Genomic DNA, 21,829 nt, shown 5'->3' with positions numbered 1-21,829 from the left:
ATTTAAACACATCAGTGAACATTATGCAGAAGTGATCTATTATTACGGGACTCACAGACTTTGGGAGTTAATTACTAATATTGTCATGGTCTGTTCTCTTATTGCTTTTACGTTCCTGAAGGCATTTTGGTATTTTTCATGTTATTTAATTCTTGCCAGAAGGATTTGGGTTTATAGTCAGACACTGTTTTGACAGTATGTCAAAGATATCATTTCTAAAAATGATTGTTCAATGACTGCAGTGCTTTCTTGAATAGTCAGTACTACATGTCAACATGTCCAAGTCCCTGGCTTAGAAAAAAGGACAAATTGTCTTGAAAATAAAACAGATCAGAATGCAAACTTGGAAACTTAACATTAGGATACTTGCTTCTTATCATGGCCTCAAACACTTCCTGCTGCTCTGTACTGCTGAGCATGTCGAGAAACTCTGCCATATATCACAGGTATCAATGTATTCTTTAATATCTCATGAAAGATAGGTATGCTGTTGAACGCAAGCTTCAAATAACACATCACATTTAAAAGCAATGTGGTATTTATGACACTGTATATGTTCACCATATCATAACTATCTAGTAGAAACAACATACAGTGTGCCTTGGCCATAATGAGCAGATTTAATGAAAAGCCAGCTGCTGTGTAAATGTGTTTGAGGCAGTCCACATGATGTTTGGTTGGTGCTCACAGATACTGAGATGGAATGTTTATGATTCTAAGAGATCACTGTACTTGGGTCATAGTGTTCATATTCCTTGGGCTGCAGGAGCCAACTCATCTCATAATGGACCTAACATTGTGGCCACATTACTCGCTCATTGTTGAATGCCCTATATTTTTTATTGTGAAGAAAGGGGCATCTTTTAAATTAGATTTTTTTTTAATTAGATAATTCTTAATAAAACAACGACAAAAGACTCAATTAAATAGGCAATCAGGAAGTGGTTTACGTACTTCTTTGTTGGTTTACATTCAAATGTTACATGGGATCTGTGTATGAAATCAAGGACAGATTTCATGGAACATGTCTACTTCTCAAAAGATGGTTGAAACAGATAAACATAAATAATTTAACATGTCAAAACATCATTAGTTCGATTTGTGGCTGCTACTGACAAAAAGTGGGTGAGTGATCAGTTGTTTGAGTATCACAAACATTCCAACAATGTCATGCTGGTGCTACTCCTATTGCCCCATGCATGGTAGACTAACGCTCACACCCTGAATATATATAATTTTGATTGTAAGAAATAAACCCATTTATAATGAAAAGGAGCCCCTTAGGGAATCTAGGCTTGCTTTATTTAGCACTGAAGATTTAGCTTTACCATTGCAGGGAGGGCTATGCTGAAGGGAACATAATATGGTCCATTATTTTATACATCACTCTGATTTGTGAGTGACTGAGTGAGCTGAGTTTAATACTGTTTTGAACTGTTTTCCAGTTGTAATGTGGGATGTATATCATATATCACGGTGTTACAAACATATAGACAGACAAACTGAAGTGATGCAGGCTTCAAATGTTTAGATTGTCTGTGAAATCTGCAAACCACACTATGGTACAGACATGCCTAGAAACAATTCAGTGAACAAAATTTGAACCACTACGGAAGACGTTTGAATTGGCATTGATAGAAAATTACCTGTAAAATTCCAAACAAATCATGTTTTCTTCACAATCAGGATAGACTTGCTTAACTGAGCTCCTTTCTAACAAACTTTAAGGGTGAAATCTAATTTTGATCGAACAAACCAAAAGCTGAAGTGCTCGATTTAACATGGGCATTACATAAGTCAAGCCTAACATCCACACAATATGGATTTTGTGTACCAACATTGCCAGCATTTAATATGGAGGGTCAAACTAAGACCTGTGATGCTGTTGTAACATTTGTACCTACTGTGCTACCATTGCAACGTAATTAACAATGATCTATACTACTGCAAATCTCAGTCCTAGTAGATTTCAGAGTCAGAGAACAATACCTGGTCAGTTCTGTAGGGTTAGGGTTAGGGTTAGGGTTAGGGTTAGGGTTAGGGTTAGGGTTAGGGTTAGGGTTAGAGTTTGGCTGGGTTAGGTAGCGCTTGCTATTGAATATATTTCTTACATAAGAACAGTTGAATAACAAAACAAATTACATACAGCCCTTTACAGCCACCAATGAACCAGTGTCCTTCATATGACACTGTAAATGGTTATATAGCGGATGAAGGGCACTCACTATTTCTGACAATGAACAGGTCTAGCTGACATTAACCCTGATAATGTCACATTTCTATTAATAAATCACACATCAATCATCACAGAGAAATCAACTTCTCCCTAAATCAAATAAATATCACTGATGTATACACACAATATCTTTTTACCCCATAAAACATTTTCACTCAACACATCCCTGTACTTGTGGAATTTGTTCCGTTTTCAAACATGCCACATGGAAACAATGTCATATCACATGTAATGTTACTAGCAATGTAACTACGTGATATTAGAGTCTCATTTTTACCACAAGCTTTATAATGTCTAAATTATAAATAAGGAACTTAAACAAGCCCAGGTGTTTTGCATACTCTGTCAACTTGCTTGTGAAAACACTGTCAGTCAACACTAGGCATCATAACACATTTATATATATGCTACAGTCCTGGGGCACAGAATATAGGTCCCCTTATGTGGAGAGTGAGTGAGTTTGGTTTTATGCTGTTTTTACAGCAGGGGACACCACAAATGGGCTTCACACTGTGCCAATGTGGGGAATTAAACCCTGATCTTCGGCATGATGTGTGAATGCTAACCACTAGACTACCCCACAGCACCCCTTAGAGAACCAGACAAGTGCAACAGTGCTTGATACACAGAGACATTCTGTGATAACCTAATTGTTATTTGAGCTCAAGTTTTATCCTTTTGTTTCTTACCTACTTTTGACATTCTACAGAGGCCAGGGTTTTTATACCACTGGAATATTGTTGGCAGTAGAGTACAACTATACTCTACTCAGTATGTTGAAAAAACTACTTAATGTGTGTGATGGTTTGTAAGAAAACTGTCAAGCAGGTCTAATATGATAAGAAATTTGATCCTGTCTCGTGGTTTGGTGCTGATCCTTCATGACCCTCCAACTGATGCAAACTGACTTATCAAGCAGCCATAAACGCTCCCTTAACTTGAACCTTGTCTACAGTTAATCCTGGTCTCACATGAAGAGGTCAGGCAGAAACTAGTGAAATCCTGTACGTTTGATTTCCCCAACCAATTCCATAAGTCATACTGGAGAATATTGACATTTATACAAAGCTATGTACACAGTCCACTTAGCCACACTTTGGTAGATAAGTAAAGTGTTATGCACCAATACAACAACTCTAAATGAAGACCAGAATGTTTGGGCCTCTCAAGAGACATAATCCCACAAATGCCCCCTCTCCTGATAGATAGTAAGATAGATCAATTGTGTTCTTTTAGCGTTGTTAAGTAGGTACTTTATAATAATATTCTCCATACTCACTCCTTCTACTGAATTCATTCTATACAAAGTGTCGGGAAATTTATTATTATCGTTATTGAATCAATTTAACGGCGTAGCCCTTCTCGGCCTACAAGTGCGCTTGGTCATAGATAACTCTTCGGAATGGAGGATAAATTGTACCAACGTGGGCTGAGATGGCTCTAAAATCTATATCCCTTGACGGAATGATGCTGCATGTTGGCCTAGTGACCATTAACATTTCACGAAAATGGCTTCAATCTTTGCACCTCCAACGAAAAGAGAGGTGTCCGTGAAATGAAGTTTCAGTGTGGAAGTGTTTGCCACCAATTCCCCGTCCTCCTCAACATGCCAAATCTCAGCTGGAGAAAAGGTAATTCCACCAGTCGTCTTTATCAAATTGAGTGAAATAGACAATCATAGAAGTCAATTAAATACAACTGAATGCAGTCGTAAAGAGCAAACAGCTGACCCTGTTTTCAGAAATGTATTTTGAACACTTAAGTCAGTGCAATATACCAAGGAGAGAGCGCGAAAACCTTGTAGTAAAACAATTGACTTGAGATTAGTACTGCAACAGTTATCCCCCCTGTCAGTTGTTGATCACATGATACCTTGTAACAGAAATTACCCCCTCCTTACTCAATAAAACATAAAACCCAATTGCTATAATCTATTTTTTTCAAAGATCAATTTCCAAACAGAAAGAGGCCCAATCAGTTTTTCAAAGAAATGTTCATCTTGTCATCATCATTAGATGACAATCGACATAAAACTGAACTTATACATGAAAAACTAACAAAACAAATCAAACGACAAAACAACATCAATACCAGTTAAATACAGAAGACATCAAACACTCCTAACCTGCCCAAGACATTTCATGTGTTTTTCTCTGACGATCGCAAGCATATCCTCTACATCAAACAGTAAATGTCAACTTGCACAAGCATAAAACATGTCATACTGACATTTGACAAATGACATAATTATCAGGGGTAATATGAACCTTACAACTTTTTCCACATTATTTCTATACACACTTCCAAGTATAGATAAACTGAATATAGTCAAATACATCACACCATACTACAATATGGAAAACAAGGAGTGAGCGTCATGTGAATAAATTCTAATATCTGTAACCATGTTATAACCACTTAAAGAACTTGACACGTGATTGCCATGCTATCATTACTGATGGCTGTCATCAACACCACTCTCTCTAACCTGCCCAATCTATTACAGTTTTAAATACATGACAGACAGAGCACCCCTTCCCCTGAACATCACTAAATAAAACAGTGAAAAGCAGTTTTAGAGCCTGGTTTATCTGTAGATCAATGCTGTCACCTTTTAGCAGTAATTGCAATATGTTTTCATTTAGTGTTATTTCAGATGGTGATTGTCAGAGTAGCATATTTATTACGATCATCTCGAACAGCGACTATTTCCTATGTCACCAAAATAACCATGTATCTCGGCATAAATGCTATTGGTAATAAAACTGCTTCACAGTCTACTGACAACTATCTCCCTAAATCCAAGCTAGACACATTGTAGCAAAGCAGCAGCACATTTCTGCTATTAACGAGAGATTAGGATAGTGAAAACATCTCATAAAAATGTCAACAGCTTCACTCTGCCTTACAATTCTCAGCTAGCATCTGTATGGTTTTAACATTTACCTTGATTTCAGCATAACTGTTCATAATTCGAGAAGTAGCAACTATAAAAAAAATGCAACATCAAGCATCAGTACATCAATAATATGGAAATTATCAATAGAAAAGCATCAATCTTTTATTCACACTAGACTTCAAAATCAGTGAGTCTTTGATCAGCAGGGACTTGCCGCTGCAACCAAGTAGCTTTATGATAAAAACAAAGAATAATCACAAATTATTGCCTTGAAATCATTAAATCATGTAATTGGCGCCATGCTATGCTAAGACTGTGATTAAGATAATTAATTGATAATACCAAGAAACAGTTCCGTTCCAGTTCGCAAATATCTCATAAGTGTCAAATTTCAAACCAATGCTTCAGACAGGAAATAACTGTTCAGTAATTGAGAAATATTTAAACAAATAAACATGTCTTGCATGAAAAGATTATACAACGTCAAAAAACCTCAGACCAGGTTTAAAAGAAGAATTTGTTTTAACACCACTAAAAATATACCATGCACCAGCAAAGTGTAAAATTTCTCATCTGCAGATGGATTTATCAGCTTTCGAGATTACAACATAGCAACTACAAAACTCCACACAATTTTTCTAGTAGAGAAAGCAATGTGAACATACGAAATGTGAATCTACTAACCCACTAGTAATACATGTAATCTTAACATTCTGAGAACAAAATCAACATCTTTAAACGTGTCACTCCTTACTGAAAACAAACATACCAATATTTCAACACAATGAAGGAAGAAAATTAACTTGAAAATTTTGAAGACTAAATTGCAACATTATCTCAAACTGGCACCTAGTTATGTGCTTAAATAGATATTATAGGTTTGTGTATTCTTGATATATATATCCAATTCCTGTAAACAGCTTACGTCACAAACCCAATAATCTCTAAAACAAAACACAATAAAATTTATCATATTCTAAAACATTGTGAATAACCAAGGCAATCAAAGCAATAAATTAAGAAAATGATGTCAAAAAATGATGCCTGAAAGCTGACAGCTATCTTCTATGTCACAATGTACCGTTCCTCCTAACCTAACAGTTGTAGAATTGCATTTAATATGACACCTTCAATGTATAAGAATCACGGAAGGATATAATCACCAAATGGCAACTTTTATTTGCTTAAAATGAAACATACAGATTCTAATTCACATACCACTTATATGTCTTACATCTTGCACATTAAACAAGAGTGTTGACGGCTTGATACCAACAATGAGTATCAAAATAAATCATGAAATTCATAAGGAATGGACATTTTTACATGTCGGTGAACTTTTCATAAGTTGTCACAGACAATGTTCCATTGTCTTCAACCTGAAAGAAGTTTATGACTTTCATTCTGTTAAAATCAACAGGCTTTTCTTGGCGCTACTGCAAATAGCTACGAGCATGCATTGTCCCAGCTGTGCGACATGTTATTCTTTGAGAGGTGAAACTCTTAGTGCGTATGGCCATAGATATATCACTGGGGCTGTGAAAATGATGACACAGTCCTACATAACATTCCCGCAGTATATAATTAACTCTACTAACACCGTGGGTTATTGGGAGTAGCTGTTACCGGTGCCTCACAAGCATGGGTTATACAGCCCCAAGGAACATGTGGTTAATTACCTATAGGACAAGGGGCCTAATCCCAGTCAGGGACTCACTGATAGCACAGGACAACCTCAGTAGTCCAGTAAACAATTACTGACAACCTACCTTGTGTGAGGGGGTCGGGATGGGTAGCCAGGAAACCCTCCGATGTTCCCATACTGGTAGGCATGTATAATGCTCCACATTTTCCCCCCTTACTGGCAGAAGAGTCCTTCTCTACACCTCTCCTCCTTTGTGAAGACTTACTGCGTCCGTATGAATGAGTTTTTTCACCAGCCACCACTCTCGTATTTCTGGAGAGGTGATGTGTGCCACTACAGGATCACTGAAGCAGCACGAGCTGTTGCGGGAGGGGGAACAATAGGGGGGATAGCGAGAGACAACTGGAATCCCTCGCTCTTTGGTTCATCCACAGTGGAATGGATTGGTCCAGGCCATGACATCCCTTCATTCACTATAGTGCAGCACTTCCACAGGCAGGCGGCAATCCACAGCCATCAGTACAACTCAAAACACTCACAATCGCTCAAATAATGGACAAAGACCTCCGATCAAGATGGGAATAGTTGAGTAGTGAAGACGGATTTTCCTGCCAAGGCAATACTGCTCACTACTACCACGCAGTATGTAACAGTTTTAATAGAGGACTGGATCACATGGCTCAGGCAGGGCAGGTCAGACATGTTTGATCAATTTCGATCATCGCGGACAGATCGAGACACTGTTAGCCATCGTGGGACCTAGCAATCACATTGGCGTTGTTGTGTTGACTGGTAAAAATAACATAGGGTCCAAATGGGATCTTGGGGGGTGAGGAAGGTGTTCCACTCCTGACACCAATTTGACTGTTGGGTTCTGCTTTCATTGAAACAGTATGTAGCAGACGGGGGGAAAAGAAGGAACAGACATAGTTCCTCTCTCAGTATTCACTGGGCTGGCTTGTATCTGACATTCTTCGTCTATGCCGTCAGAATCCCACAACACATGGTCCCTGCTACAAAACATGGACCACGTGTACCTTTGCTTGTGAATTTGGAAAATGGATCTTATCCTAATTGCAACCACACAAATACTCCCGAAAAAATATTTATTCTATATGGTGTAGGAATATAATAGGAGAGAGCAAGAGATATGTGCGCCACAAAGGGCACTAAACACACAGCACTACAAGCAACAGTGACGCGGTGCCGAACAGCAGGTATGATGGAATTACACATATTCCTTACTCTAAATGACATTTCTTTGTAATAAAAAAAAAACTCAGGTCGCTGACGCGTCCAGCTGACATGCACATCCTGTTGCATAAACAACATAATGCCTGTCTTTTCTGGACCGGCATTCTTTAGACAAAACAGAATCCCATTTTGCATTTGGCCTTTAAGGAAGCCTATTTCAGCCATGATAACCCAAATTAGCTCAGGAAATATTGTGACATTGTCAGAAAATTAGACATAATAGTTTGGAGTCTGCCCTTTTGTCAAAAGCCCTAAGTTAATGTTCAAAGCTATTAGTAAACCTGTAGCAACTTAGGCTAGACTCATGACCTCCAATAACTGAGAAGCAATTGGGTGAAGACTTGACATTATAATGTACTTAATTTGGTGGGATTAACTAAAAGTCAAAATGGAACAAATTAGTTTTTCAATTGTTTAATGAACATGCTGATATTTAGTTTAACCCTTCTGCCTGGGACAAACATATAACTGGACAATCATCAGATACTGGGGTGGATCGTAATTTTATAATTAGGATAATTTAATCCCCTATTGAACCTTGCATATTTTATTTATTATAATCAACAGCATCACATTTATGACATCCTCCATCATTCTTACACAAAGTAGGGTTACTTTACTAGGGATCTACGGACAAAAAACCCAACAATCAGCAGTGAAGTGACCAATGGTCTGACAAGAATGTTAAAATTAACATCTAACGTTTGACAAAATCAACTCATTTTAATGGATTATCAATGGAACCAATTGTCCAATATAGCAGTTTTGCATCCTTGAAGACAACTTACTATAGGCCATTTAGGGCTGAAAGCCCTCTGAAGCAGTCACATGCTCCAAGTAATTCTGTAGTCTGCTAGATCAGTGTAATCTGTTTGCATTACTTGTCGTCAAATAGCCTCGATCTCAGTCCGCTCCCCGGACTCGCTGGTCAGTAATTGCTACTTCTGTATGATCCTATTCCCCCGAAAAATTAATCATATCATGGTAAATTCAATCACTAGCGGAACCTAGAATCAATAACCTGCATTATATGCCTCACTTTGAGTACAGTGCATAGTTTATTTAAGGTGCCGAGCACACAGGCGAAATGACAAAAACTAATTACTGAATTAATTAGAGAATCATGTCAGAGATGAAGTTAGAATGTGAAAATTTTACTTTGAATCTGTAGCTCAAAGACAACGAAAGGTTGCTGACAACTGCCCAGTGTCAAAATAAAGGTCTTTCTGACTGAGATGTAGGTCTCTGATGATTCACTGAGATCAGAAGAATGACGTTTCTTGGAGCAGGAAATAGTGTGAATTGATGGCTGAAATATTTGGCACTTTCAATACTTAGAATATTGTTTTTAAGCTTGAATACAAAACAAACACTAAACTTCTTATGTGAGTCATTTCCAACAGCTTTTGTTTTTGTACTTCTCTACACTTTCTAACCAAACTTGATAACCAAGTCCTATTTTCCACAAGGAAAACACCTGACAAAAATCATAATCAGTGGAAATCTTATGTGAGAACTTATGACCAGCGATTTCAACCACATTTATGTTGTAAAAAATTTACTCAAAACATGGACTCATCTTAAAAAATGTGCTTCAAACAAAAATCCTTACCATTCTCTCAAACACTGAATGACAGTCACTTGTACATACAATGGAGAATCTCCATGCTGTGATGAAACTACATGAGAGAGTCCACAAGGTAAACCTTGTAGGTAAACTTTATAGGTATTACACATTGTCATCCACAAGGTAAACCTTGTAGGTATTACACATTGTCATCCACAAGGTAAACCTTGTAGGTAAACTTTATAGGTATTACACATTGTCATCCACAAGGTAAACCTTGTAGGTATTACACATTGTCATCCACAAGGTAAACCTTGTAGGTAAACTTTATAGGTATTACACATTGTCATCCACAAGGTAAACCTTGTAGGTAAACTTTATAGGTATTACACATTGTCATCCACAAGGTAAACCTTGTAGGTAAACTTTATAGGTATTACACATTGTCATCCACAAGGTAAACCTTGTAGGTATTACACATTGTCATCCACAAGGTAAACTTTATAGGCATTACACATTGTCATCCACAAGGTAAACCTTGTAGGTAAACTTTATAGGTATTACACATTGTCATCCACAAGGTAAACCTTGTAGGTAAACTTTATAGGTATTACACATTGTCATCCACAAGGTAAACTTTATAGGCATTACACATTGTCATCCACAAGGTAAACCTTGTAGGTAAACTTTATAGGTATTACACATTGTCATCCACAAGGTAAACCTTGTAGGTAAACTTTATAGGTATTACACATTGTCATCCACAAGGTAAACCTTGTAAGTAAACTTTATAGGTATTACACATTGTCATCCACAAGGTAAACTTTATAGGCATTACACATTGTCATCCACAAGGTAAACCTTGTAGGTAAACCTTGCAGGTATTATTCATTGATGTCCACAAGGTCAACTTTGTAGATAAACCTTGCAGGTATTATTAGTTGTCGACCACAAGGTAAACTTTGCAGGTAAACCTTGAAGGTATTACTTGTTGTCATCCAAACGGTAAACTTTGTAGGTATTACTCACTGTTGTCCACAAGGTAAACTTTGTAGACATTACTCATTGGCATCCACAAGGTAAACTTTGTAGGCACTACTCGTCATCCACGAGGTAAACTTTGTAGGCACTACTCGTCATCCACAAGGTACATTTTGTAAGTATTACTCATGCTGGATGGTAAAAATATTAACAATGATTTCACTAGGTGGAGGCAATCGCAAATATTTTCAGATCGCTATTCTGGGCCTCTTTTCTTCGTCATCACCCTCTTTCCATGACGTTTAGGTGTACATATATTATCTTCAAAAATAAACCCTTGCAAATTGGTGGTATTTTGCCATTGTGGCACTGTGCTATTGCGAATTATTCCATTGAATCCCAACTTCTCAAAGGCATGACCTTGTCATGCTACAACAGCCGCTCATATTGTCCTTTCCTACAACATACCTTTCAATGTGGGTCACTTCATAAAGAAACATTTGCTTGCGTACTGGCCCAGAAATAACAAGAGGACCTACACCATCACTTGGCATGGATGTGCTCCTCTTCTTTATTCCTTGTGTGTACAGAAACACCAATCTACATCTGCAGCTCGCTTCAGTAACACCTCTAGTCAGTATACCATACAACAGTACATCCACTCAAGTGTTTTCTAGTTATACTTTCAACCGTATCCTTGATAAATTAATGAGTTAATTAATTAATCATCCTGGTCTATAGCAATAAATACAAAGCACTGAACAAGCTGCATAGCTGCATGTTCAGCAATGCTTTTAGAAATATGTTACAGGCAATCCACTTCTTTCTATTATTCTATATTGCTGACGTGCTGTGACAGATGAACTAGTAGTAGGACTTAACTGACATTGAGAAGTATGTGTCTGGAACATAGTTTGCTGATCACCGGAAATATTTTAGTTTATGGAATACTCTGATTTAAACTACATGCTACATGTTTGAGTAGCATTTTCATGGCATCATTGCTGAGAATTCTAGCTGAGTTTAAAGTGGTAGAAAGTCATCTTATGTTCTGCCAGATTTTTGTCACTCAAAAGTGGATGAACTAATACAAAAACATCTGCAATATTTAAACAACAAGAACAATATTATTGCAGTAGTTGTACAACAAAGCATACAGTGACGCTGATTACTCCTCTTCTTCACACTGGGCAGTTGGATTTGTAGACTAAAAATGTCCAAGAAAGACAGTTCGAGACTACTTGCTTGATAACAGTTTTTAGCATTTGTACCAGGATGTCGCATACAATGAAACACACAACATGGATCCACCTTGTTCATCACACCAACTGTTAAATTCCACTCAGAAATGTCATAACATGTTGACTGACCGTATGAGTTTCTTATTGTGCTGTGTCTCTATCAAAACTATTAATCCCTGGCACGGTATCTATGACAAATATTGACAGCAATGGACCATAGAGACGCATGGATAGCTCCAATCAGCCAGGACAAAATTGTGCACTCATTCCACACACAGTCGCCTCATAAAGTCACACGCACATATATTCATATATAACTGTTTACTACAGCACACAAATACAGGCGTACATTTCTGACAGCGATGGAATCTGTGAACACTGACACCAAAAAACCTTCCACTGGTTCCTGGCAACTCAAGGAAGGCAACTCTGCACCCAGGCTGGACAACATTTTCAACATATTTTCCACACACTACAAATATGTTAAAATATATTTACATTTCTAAGAGTACATTTAGAATGACATTAAAAGACATAGATAAAAATTTTAACAACAAACCATTTTGTTGTGGCTTCATGTTACCAGAAATTAAGACCTACAGAAATTAACAAATCATTCCCAATTCTTCATTTTCAGATTTACAACTATGACAAAACTGTAATATTTGCTCTGTGTTTCCCATATCCCGTCACCAACAATGCACTTCAAAAACAGTGTTTATACAGCAATCTCCAGGCACGTGATCATGCATCAAGTCTTCAGTTTACCTACAATCCAAATGTATCTTCAAACAAGGTAAACGTGTGCAAACCATATATCAATGCTGAAGCCTCCCATATTGTTACAACCATCCGGCAAACAGGAAAAGGCTATTTCCCTTAACACGACCTATTTGCTATTATGAAAGATGGTAGTTTGCTGAACTCGTCATTTTGCAGTTACAATTTTATCGCAGGTATATCTGCCCACTGAGCTGGGGGCGGTCCTTCCATCATTTATTTCAGGTTTTATTGTATTCTTTACGCATGATCTGTTCAAGAATTATGGAGGCCGAAAAAAGTGTGAGAATCAATGTAACAACTTGCACAGGACTTGGCGATCAATATGTCAATAACTTAGAAACAACATAGTCAAACAAGTCATACATATTTTGTATTTTTTAGCTGCTGGAATAAAAAACTGGTTGGAAAAGTTTACGCTTTTTAAAGCTCTTTCCAGTAGTTATTTAACAACCAGCTTCCTTGCTTGGACAATTCATTCACTGAGAATAGGAAACGGAGCCACAAGGGCCACAGACATGGCAGTGGAAGCGATTCTTCATATTTGGATCTGACATACTGCACTAAATGTCCCGTTGTGTAGTCTGTGGATATCATCCATCAACAGAGATTTGGCACAATTTTATCCAAGAGACAGCTTTAACAATTTTTTTCCTCTCTGGTGGCGACAGTCTTTCTACTGACCCATACAAAAATTGGCTGAAAAACCTAGTGTTGTAAGAATATGAAGATCAACTTTAACAATCTATATTTTCAAGCATGTAAGAAGTGATGAACATGTTTTTTCCAATATTGTCAGAGATATATGGCTACGTTATCTCAAACCATAAAGATTGCAACAACCACTTTTTAAAAAAATGTTTATTTTGAACAAATGAAGGACATCTGCAAGAAACAAATTTGTCACTGATAACCTCCTGATGATGATAAAGCTTTTCCATAAGTTGGATTGGTCAGTGTCCACTGAGAGACCACTGTATCATCCCTGCTATTATAACTCGTCAGACAGAAGTTCGTTCATCTAGCACTTGATAATAACTATCAGTCCCACCAACAGAATAACAGAACACCTTAAAGTTTGATGACTAGAACTTTGGCGGAAAATTAGTCGGGACTTGAAGGAAGTTTTTGGATCTTCTTGACATCTAATTGAGTCAATCTAGGCTCTGTTTTGCACTAGAAATCAATTCTTTCTGATGATTTGTTCTGGCAGCTTTGAGAAATGTGTCGCCGTCCTGATGGATTTTACTCAGAGACTTAAGATTTCATTTCGGCTGACGGCGACGTGGTGTTATGAAAATTGATAAAAAGCCTTTTTAACTTTTTTTACAGTAAAACTGTCCCCTATTATTAAATTGGCACTTGATTAAGTCCGTCATTTACAAGTTTTAACAAGAAAAAATTGTTGAAATAATTGATTTTTTTCCAACCTTTTTATTACATTACAATATGGCAAAAGGGAGACAACTCTGAATAAACTGACAGCTGATTAAAAGACAAACATCTTGAAGTAAACCAATCTTGAGACACAAAATTTGTAATTCTCTTTTTAACAAGTTTGACAACATGTTCCTGTCAACCACTGAAGGAAACAGTCGTATCTGTAGGAGCACTTCCAGACATGGCACCGTTTTACATTCGTATCATTTGTAAGAAACAGATGCAAACACCCTGACAAGAGAATATATTCCCATATGTCCTGTCTGTTACCAAAAATTATCAATCACACTGGCCCTTCTAACCCAGACCTCCCACAAAGTAGGTCAGCTGCATTAAAAACCCACAACTGCACAATACACAAAGACAATCTCTAAAACACTGTCCCACTTGCATGAGATGTCAAGGTAGATTTTATGAATACTTCTAGCAATGCTTTTTTCACACACGGTAACTTGATTTTTGAGAGTTCGAAAGATCATAACTAACAAACTAGTTAAAGATTTTCACCAACAGGTCAAAGAAACATTATATCATTAATTATTGCAACTGGTGGGTAAGATTCAGATGAAATGTGTATGACATGAATCTTTCAACTCCTTACGCTGTGAGTCCTATCACAATAAGATTCTCAGTCAAAATCATTTTACAGATGACACAAAACTGAAAATATATATCCCTTAGCTTCTATTATTCATCTTAATACAAAAAGATTTAGTTTAGTAAGCAAAGGAAAACCATCTCCCACAAAAGAGAAAACAGTTTTCTTTTTGCCTGATCAGCAATTAACACCAAGTTTGTTTTTTACAAACCTAAATGTCTCTGTGCTACAAAAGAATGAAGACAAGAACATCAAGACTGGTGAGGGAATAATCACTACCCTAAGGACATGGTATCTCATGTAATTGCACAAATTATTCTAAATGGCATTCTTATGTAGGAAATTAGTCAAGAATGAACAGTTCGGCGAACCATTTAGATGATTATTTACTAACCAGGGCATGCTAAACACAGGAGCTACATATACTTGAACCTCCAAAAGAAATCTTTTCATATGGAACAACTGAAAAAGCAAATTTACATTAACTGTAGCTTCATCCATGAAATATTGTAAGCATTTCACTGTAGCTATCTTTGACGGAAAAGAAATATTGGTTATACAGAGATGTGAATTGTTTAATTAAGCTTCATGATACTTATCGCACGGTCCCGACTTGCAACTCGATTCCAGCGTACATTTGTGACGTCCCATGAGATGAGACAATCAATGAGTGAGTTAACTGGAAAACTCAACAGCGGCGCTGCAGAATGGTATTTCACCATCCCCCACACACACCACTAACAGGGATGATTTGCTCCAAGTATGACGGCTCAATTATTCTCTATGTGGGTATGGAATGGACTCAATAAAGAGAAAAATGATTGATAAGGATTGATGGAACCTTTGGACGGCCTTTCAAAGCTGCTGGAATCAAACTAGTGACCTTTTCCATGAACTGCATCCCCCAATGTGACACTGAGAGATCCCCCAAGTCAACACAATATGCTTCATCCTCAGATGTATAATATCTTGATCATTCTCAACCTAACACTCCATGCATGACTACTGCACTCCTTCTAAACACACAATATTGATGACACATCAAGCAAGAAACCACAACAAACAATCCTATCATATACTACTCCAAAGGAAGTTCAAGAGCACCCAGTTCTTTCATATGACTGTACACATAGCATAGCAGATTAACTGAAGTATTATGAAAGATTCAGGGCTTCTTTAAATGCGTTTCAGCAATTTATTTCATTTTTAGAGAATATCACTATTTGTTGCATTGAGTTAATTTTTTGTCAAAAATAACAAATATGACTTTCTATATTTTTGCCTCTGGACACAAATTATTTAATGCACATTCTTCATAGGACACTATTATCTAGAATCGCAGTATCTAATGTTGAGCAAAAAAATTGATATTTTGCGATATGTGCAAACTGATTTCTGCTCTTTCTTAAAAGTCTGTGCTGATATGGCCATGTTGGTTTTTGCTAATTGAATCCCAGGCTGAGATAAAAGAGCTGCGTGTATTTCATGTCTTGGAGGGAGGAAAATGCCCGCACAGCGTGTCTTTGAACGTCCACAGTGTTCGAAACCAAGAGCCTACCACAAAGCTTGTAGTGTCTAAAAACTCACATTGCTTTGTTTCATGTATAATAGTCAAAAGCCTGCTGTGCCACTTTGAAATTTGGCTCAATAAAATTAATCCTTGCTTTGGCCAAATCAGGCAAATGACATTTGATTAAATCTAAGCATTAATATTTGATGAAATCGCACAACTGTAAATAGAAATGGATCCATGCAATGCATTACTGCCTGCATCGAACAACTGTTGTATTGTACAATAAATATTTCAAAGCAGAAGATAATAAAGGCTGACTGGATACCAGGGAATACCTCAGTACAGGCAGTAAATATGTAACAACTCCCCAACACCTGGTCGTAACAAGCTTCTACGTTCAACAGTTGAGTCGTTTTTCTACAGCCTTTACTTCAGCTGCAGTTGGTAGTCACTCTTCACTCACTACATTACCTCCACCACTGAAGAGTCACCTAGGGCATCGTCATTATGTAGAAAGATTTGAGATTTTTTATGAGTGAAACATTAATTTGGCCATGTTAACCAGAGATTTCAAATATTACATTTCCCCTGCATGGAATACTCGCTGAATAACAGCTGCAAACTGAAAACACATAATGTTTATTGACATTATAAAATACAAAAGTTGTCAGAAATTTTCTGAATTAGTTTCCTGCACATATACTGCGACAATTGTGAGACGAACATGACTGTATCACCCCTGGTAATGTGATAATGTCTTCATGTAACAGATAATTCTTTACCGAAATAAGAAAGAAAAAGAACCCAGAAAAGATGATGCCTAAATCCCATGTTTCTATGGCAAAATCAGAGGACGACGTAAGTAAACCCTCCTATCTGCTGCAACAGAAGTAATGTAGGTGCTTGTTGCTAAATGTATTCTGGCAGGTGATTGGTTTTCCTACTCACTGCCACCATACAAAGTCCTTATTTCTAACACTTGGTTGAAAACACAAGGTAGACGTACTGTCATTGACTTTAATGTTGCATCACTGAAACTTTAATAGAGGTAATATAAAACAAGCAGCATAAATTGTAACACAGTCAAATGTTCACATTCTTGTTAAGAATGCAACAATGAGAAGCTCCTATCATTTGGCACAACACAAACAACCCCCAATACATTTCAACAGTAAATTTATTTTAGTGAAAGTTTGACAGACGGATGGCCCTACATTCTATTGAAACAGAAAATGGTTACGCAAAAACACAAAAGAAATTTTGAGAATGACCTGACACACATCAGATATAATAATGTCCCTGAGCTTGTGACACACTACAGAAATAACATAGTTTCAAGGACAATAAAGCTGTGCCAGTGTCAGTGACATGCTAATATTTCTAAATACAGTGGTTAACCAAATGGGAATGACTTGCAAGCACTTTCTATCATAACCCTAAACTGGTAATAATAAGGAGATAAAGGGACAGACATGACATATGGCCTTCACTCACATGACGTAACAAAGTTCTGTGATGTTTGAAATCAATAAAATAACCATCCTGCAAAAACCATATGTCTGCAGATAATGTGATGTGTCAGCATAAACAGATAATACATACATAGGTAGTCAGTCATTAATAATTTCATTATGCTTTCAAATGATAAAGTTGCTCTCTGAATGAACCATGAAGATCCATCAAAAGTACTGTCACCATCAGGAGTAAGTACAAATTTTCATAATTTATAAACATTTTAAATTTTTCATTTACTTCATTTTATTATTCAGTTTTGATTCTTACACACATAAAAACTCTTCTCTTATTTAAATTAAAACAAAACCCCAAATTTTGATGCTGGAAAGTATTACTATTCATAGTTACAGGTACATATTCCATGTCAGAACTATGTTTGAAAAAAATTTAAATAACGCCACTCAAGATGTTTTTCTTTATTTAGACAACAACAAAAATTTTACCATATTCCTCCACTTTTCCTGACACTCATATTTTAGTGTTAATTACCAATAGGATAAACTGTGACACAACTTTAAACAACGCATGTACTCTGGAATTTACAGCTGAAAAAATATGTGCATGCTTGATCCACTGTTCCTAGAACTCTACACTGGCAACTGTTGTGTGAAAAACATGTGTGTTTAATACAAATAATATATACAAATCAATTAAAAAACAAAATCACATACCTTAGATCCATTTTGTCTTCATCAAGGCACTGAAAATAAAAAATACAATATACTTGTGTGAAAGGTCAAAACACAGATAAATACAGATCAATTTCTTTACAAATAAACTCACCAGCGGCAAATGATGACAACCAGGATATGACGGTGTTTGGCAGTAGTCATACTGCACAAACATTAGATTTTGTCTCTCCATATTCAAATGCCAAATAGTCAACTATTCCACAGAAATGTTTTCGGAAAATATCAGAGCAAGAAATCTCCCATCTTTCCCAAATCCTTGTCCTGAATAAAATTTGTGGAGTGAAGTCCCAATTTTATATGAAACACCTGCAAGAGACGAAATTTTGTTATGGAGTCTTTAGCTTGATCAAACAGTTATAATCTGACCAAATTTGTTTTGTTCCGTAACTCTCCATTAATGAATGTTTGTTCAAGTCCCATCAAAATTAGCCCAATTTGAAAGTCAGTATCTTAAAAGGCGACATAGGGGTGATGATTTTTATTTAGAAAATCAGTCAAGGAAATGGTCTCCAAAAGCTGCATTAGAGTGCATTTAGAATCACAATTAGCCTTAAAATAGTGTTTAACAACTGCGCAAATATTTTAAAGCTCTGCGTTCAATACATTAAGTTCTGCGAGGAGAAACATCAATTTAACTCCTTCGCTGAACATAGAAATTTAGGCTCATCCCATACAAACTCTTCCTTTTATGACGTTCATTTGGAAAGCATTACTAAGGCAGGAGAGGATTTGAAGTCTAATAACTGCAGCTCGGGAGCACATTCTATGACGGAGCAGAGACTGGTGTGGCCTCTGACTTGAGTTCGTACCAATTTCCGATCAGGAACTTCAGTTCTTTTCCTACTTGGGAACCCAGACCTTTTTCCAAAGTAAACTTTGGCTAAGAGGTACATTTTCATAAAGTCTGTTTTCAATACCGGCCTACTCTTCTACAAGAGAGGAAGAAAAAAACATTATGACTCTAGTCTAATTCTCCGAAGATTACAGGCGAATTCTAAACTCTGTAATTGCCGCTTTCTCCCACAGTCCCGTTGAGCTAACACTTTCAAATCTCTTGTTCATATGGAACCTCTTTCAAACTTGCCCATAAAACATGTCAGAGGCACAACACGACATTATAATTGCCATATGACATATTTCTCGTCAGTTTCCGGCTCTACAATCCTTAATCATATGGACTTGTTCTTGAGATTTCAAATTAGTTGCTAAATCCCAAGGCAATCTCGGGCAACATAGTGAAGGAAGCCTGTTAAAGATGTAATTATAAGTTGTGCAGAGTTTAACAAATGTCAATATTTACTCCAAGTGTGGACCTTTCAATACTTAAATACTCGTCAACGTTTATTGTGTGACAATTAGTCACTGGATGGAGGGAAATGGCCGTTTTATATCATCCTTGTCCATCATGAACATCATTTTCGTCAATTAAGATGAAAAAGCTTATGGAGAAGCAGTGAGAAACTTTCTCTTTATGTACTTTAAAATCAGGGGCATCGATTCACTCACACGCTCTACTTTAGCTAACAGCTGTGTGCTAAACTGTAAAGGAAATAATAAATAAAAAACATCTCCAGTAGAGGGATAATCATGATACTCACACCATACACTCAACCTCTGTCCAGTTACGTGCTATGATATTTTTCACTAATATTACTACCAACAGCCATATCAACAAATATTATGCGTGTCATAATCTCTCAAGTAAATATTTCTTTCAAATAATTTCAATACTTTTCAAATGCAACAAACATTTGCAAAACTATCAAATCAGGTATTACTGCATATGGGAACAGTTGAAAAGGAAAGTAATACATATATCAAGTGGGATGGATGGAGTTTTGAATGGTTTCCTTATTAGACCACTGTTAATGAGTTATCTCCCTTTGCTGAAGAACAAGGTCAGACATTTTGAAACATCATTCTAGATTGGATGTTAGTATGAACGTCGTCAAGAATTTTCCTGGTATTACTGAACATTATTAATTCATTCTCAGCTATATATAAATTCTGAAAACTATAGTTATATGTGGGTACATAGGCTTAACTTATGATTTCCTTGTCGAACTTGAAGAAGTTGAATATACACGCAGTGATTGGTCACAGCTACTGCAATATGTTCAGGGGAGTGACTGCAGTTTTATATCTCCATGATTCCTTGTTGGTAGATCACCAAGTGGAACACTACTCACCACCATAACAATCACAGTCAGATATTGTTCTAGACAAAAGTTTTGTCTCTGAATATACATAATGCTGACAGTAACAAACTAACCCATATAAATTGAAAACAAGCCTCAGGGAGACCAGAGATTCAGAACCTGAGGAAATCAAGACATTAGCATTTCAGAGAGGGCTTATCAGTAAGGAAAATGATGTGAATCAGGGGCTGTGAGACTGACCAATATCCCCTTTTCTGCAAGGACCACATGGGATATTTATTGTCACTTGACAATAATTGTAATGATAACTGTAATTTTATCGGCATTCTAATTTTCTTAATGTCTAACTAAATACTCAAGAAAATTTCCTGTTGTGTCGCTTTCATATTTTGAGCAGATCACATAATGTAGGAAAAATACACTCAGGGAAATGACTAAGGGAACACATGAAAGTACAAGTGTTCCTTTACTCTTTCCGAGAACTTTACCCACATTGATACAAAGCTTGTGAAGGAAGCTGAAAAAGAATAAAGGAAAAATTGTACTTTCATGTGTTCCCTTATTTGTGTTTATCAGTGTATGATGACTATTCCATATGTCCACACATCCACCAAATTTTAACAAATGGCATCAAACAATAAAATGTTGCAAATAGTAAAATACGATCAATGTAACGTGGCATAATGAAGATGAGGCTCATCACGTATAGAAACATTCTCTCTCAGATGACTGGGAACCTGTGCCGCATGTACATCAGCCAACAAGTACAACAATCCTGCTTACGACAAATCAATATGTTGTCTCACCTTGCAACTGAGTGCCTTGCAATTAAATATGATAGTTAAGTAAACAAAGAATTTGTATCAAAGTGTTTCCATTTGAAATGACTCGTGATATCTGACACCATATGAACACAAGCAACTGTGATACAAGACTTCAACATTATCCACCAACGACCACCCGGGTAAGGCAAAGCTCCTTATAAACTTCTGACCATTTTGGAAGCAAAATTTGATGGCATTATTACACGACTATTGAATTTTGTGAGCTGATATGAGTCAATAGGAAAGTTTCTAAAAAGTCAAAGTTTACTGCAACCTTAAAATGAGGTCAGTCACTGAAACCGTGAGCATCAGTTTAATCTAGATTTTAAAATTTTGTCAAACACCCGAGAATATGAGATCAAGCATAAAGTTTAAGGGACTATTTCATCTCTCCTGTACTTGGTGAGTTGTCTATGAAGACAAGGTTATGGTTGAATGAACTATTCCATCTTGCCAGGAGACTGTACCCATGTGGAGAAGCAAAC

At 36.8% G+C, this 21,829-nt stretch overlaps 1 protein-coding gene across 7 annotated transcripts in view; it reads right to left on the bottom strand.

The window, feature by feature from the left end:
• LOC137264839 (thyroid hormone receptor beta-like) overlaps positions 1-21,829 on the bottom strand; it is a 295,265-nt gene that overhangs the window by 61,022 nt on the left and 212,414 nt on the right. For 6 of the 7 annotated variants that reach the window (XM_067800173.1, XM_067800175.1, XM_067800179.1 and 3 more), the window contains one exon: positions 18,341-18,369. In XM_067800173.1, coding sequence (XP_067656274.1) covers positions 18,341-18,369 — 29 coding nt within the window. Of the gene's footprint in view, positions 1-6,904; positions 7,115-18,340; positions 18,370-21,829 lie in introns of those variants that run through there. The other variant, XM_067800181.1, reaches the window with a different exon arrangement.

This window comes from Haliotis asinina, chromosome 15 (genome assembly GCF_037392515.1).
Source record: "Haliotis asinina isolate JCU_RB_2024 chromosome 15, JCU_Hal_asi_v2, whole genome shotgun sequence".
In the NCBI taxonomy this organism is placed as follows: domain Eukaryota; kingdom Metazoa; phylum Mollusca; class Gastropoda; order Lepetellida; family Haliotidae; genus Haliotis; species Haliotis asinina.
The sequence above is the reverse complement of the archived record's forward strand: the minus strand, read 5'-3'. Positions and strand labels throughout refer to the sequence as shown.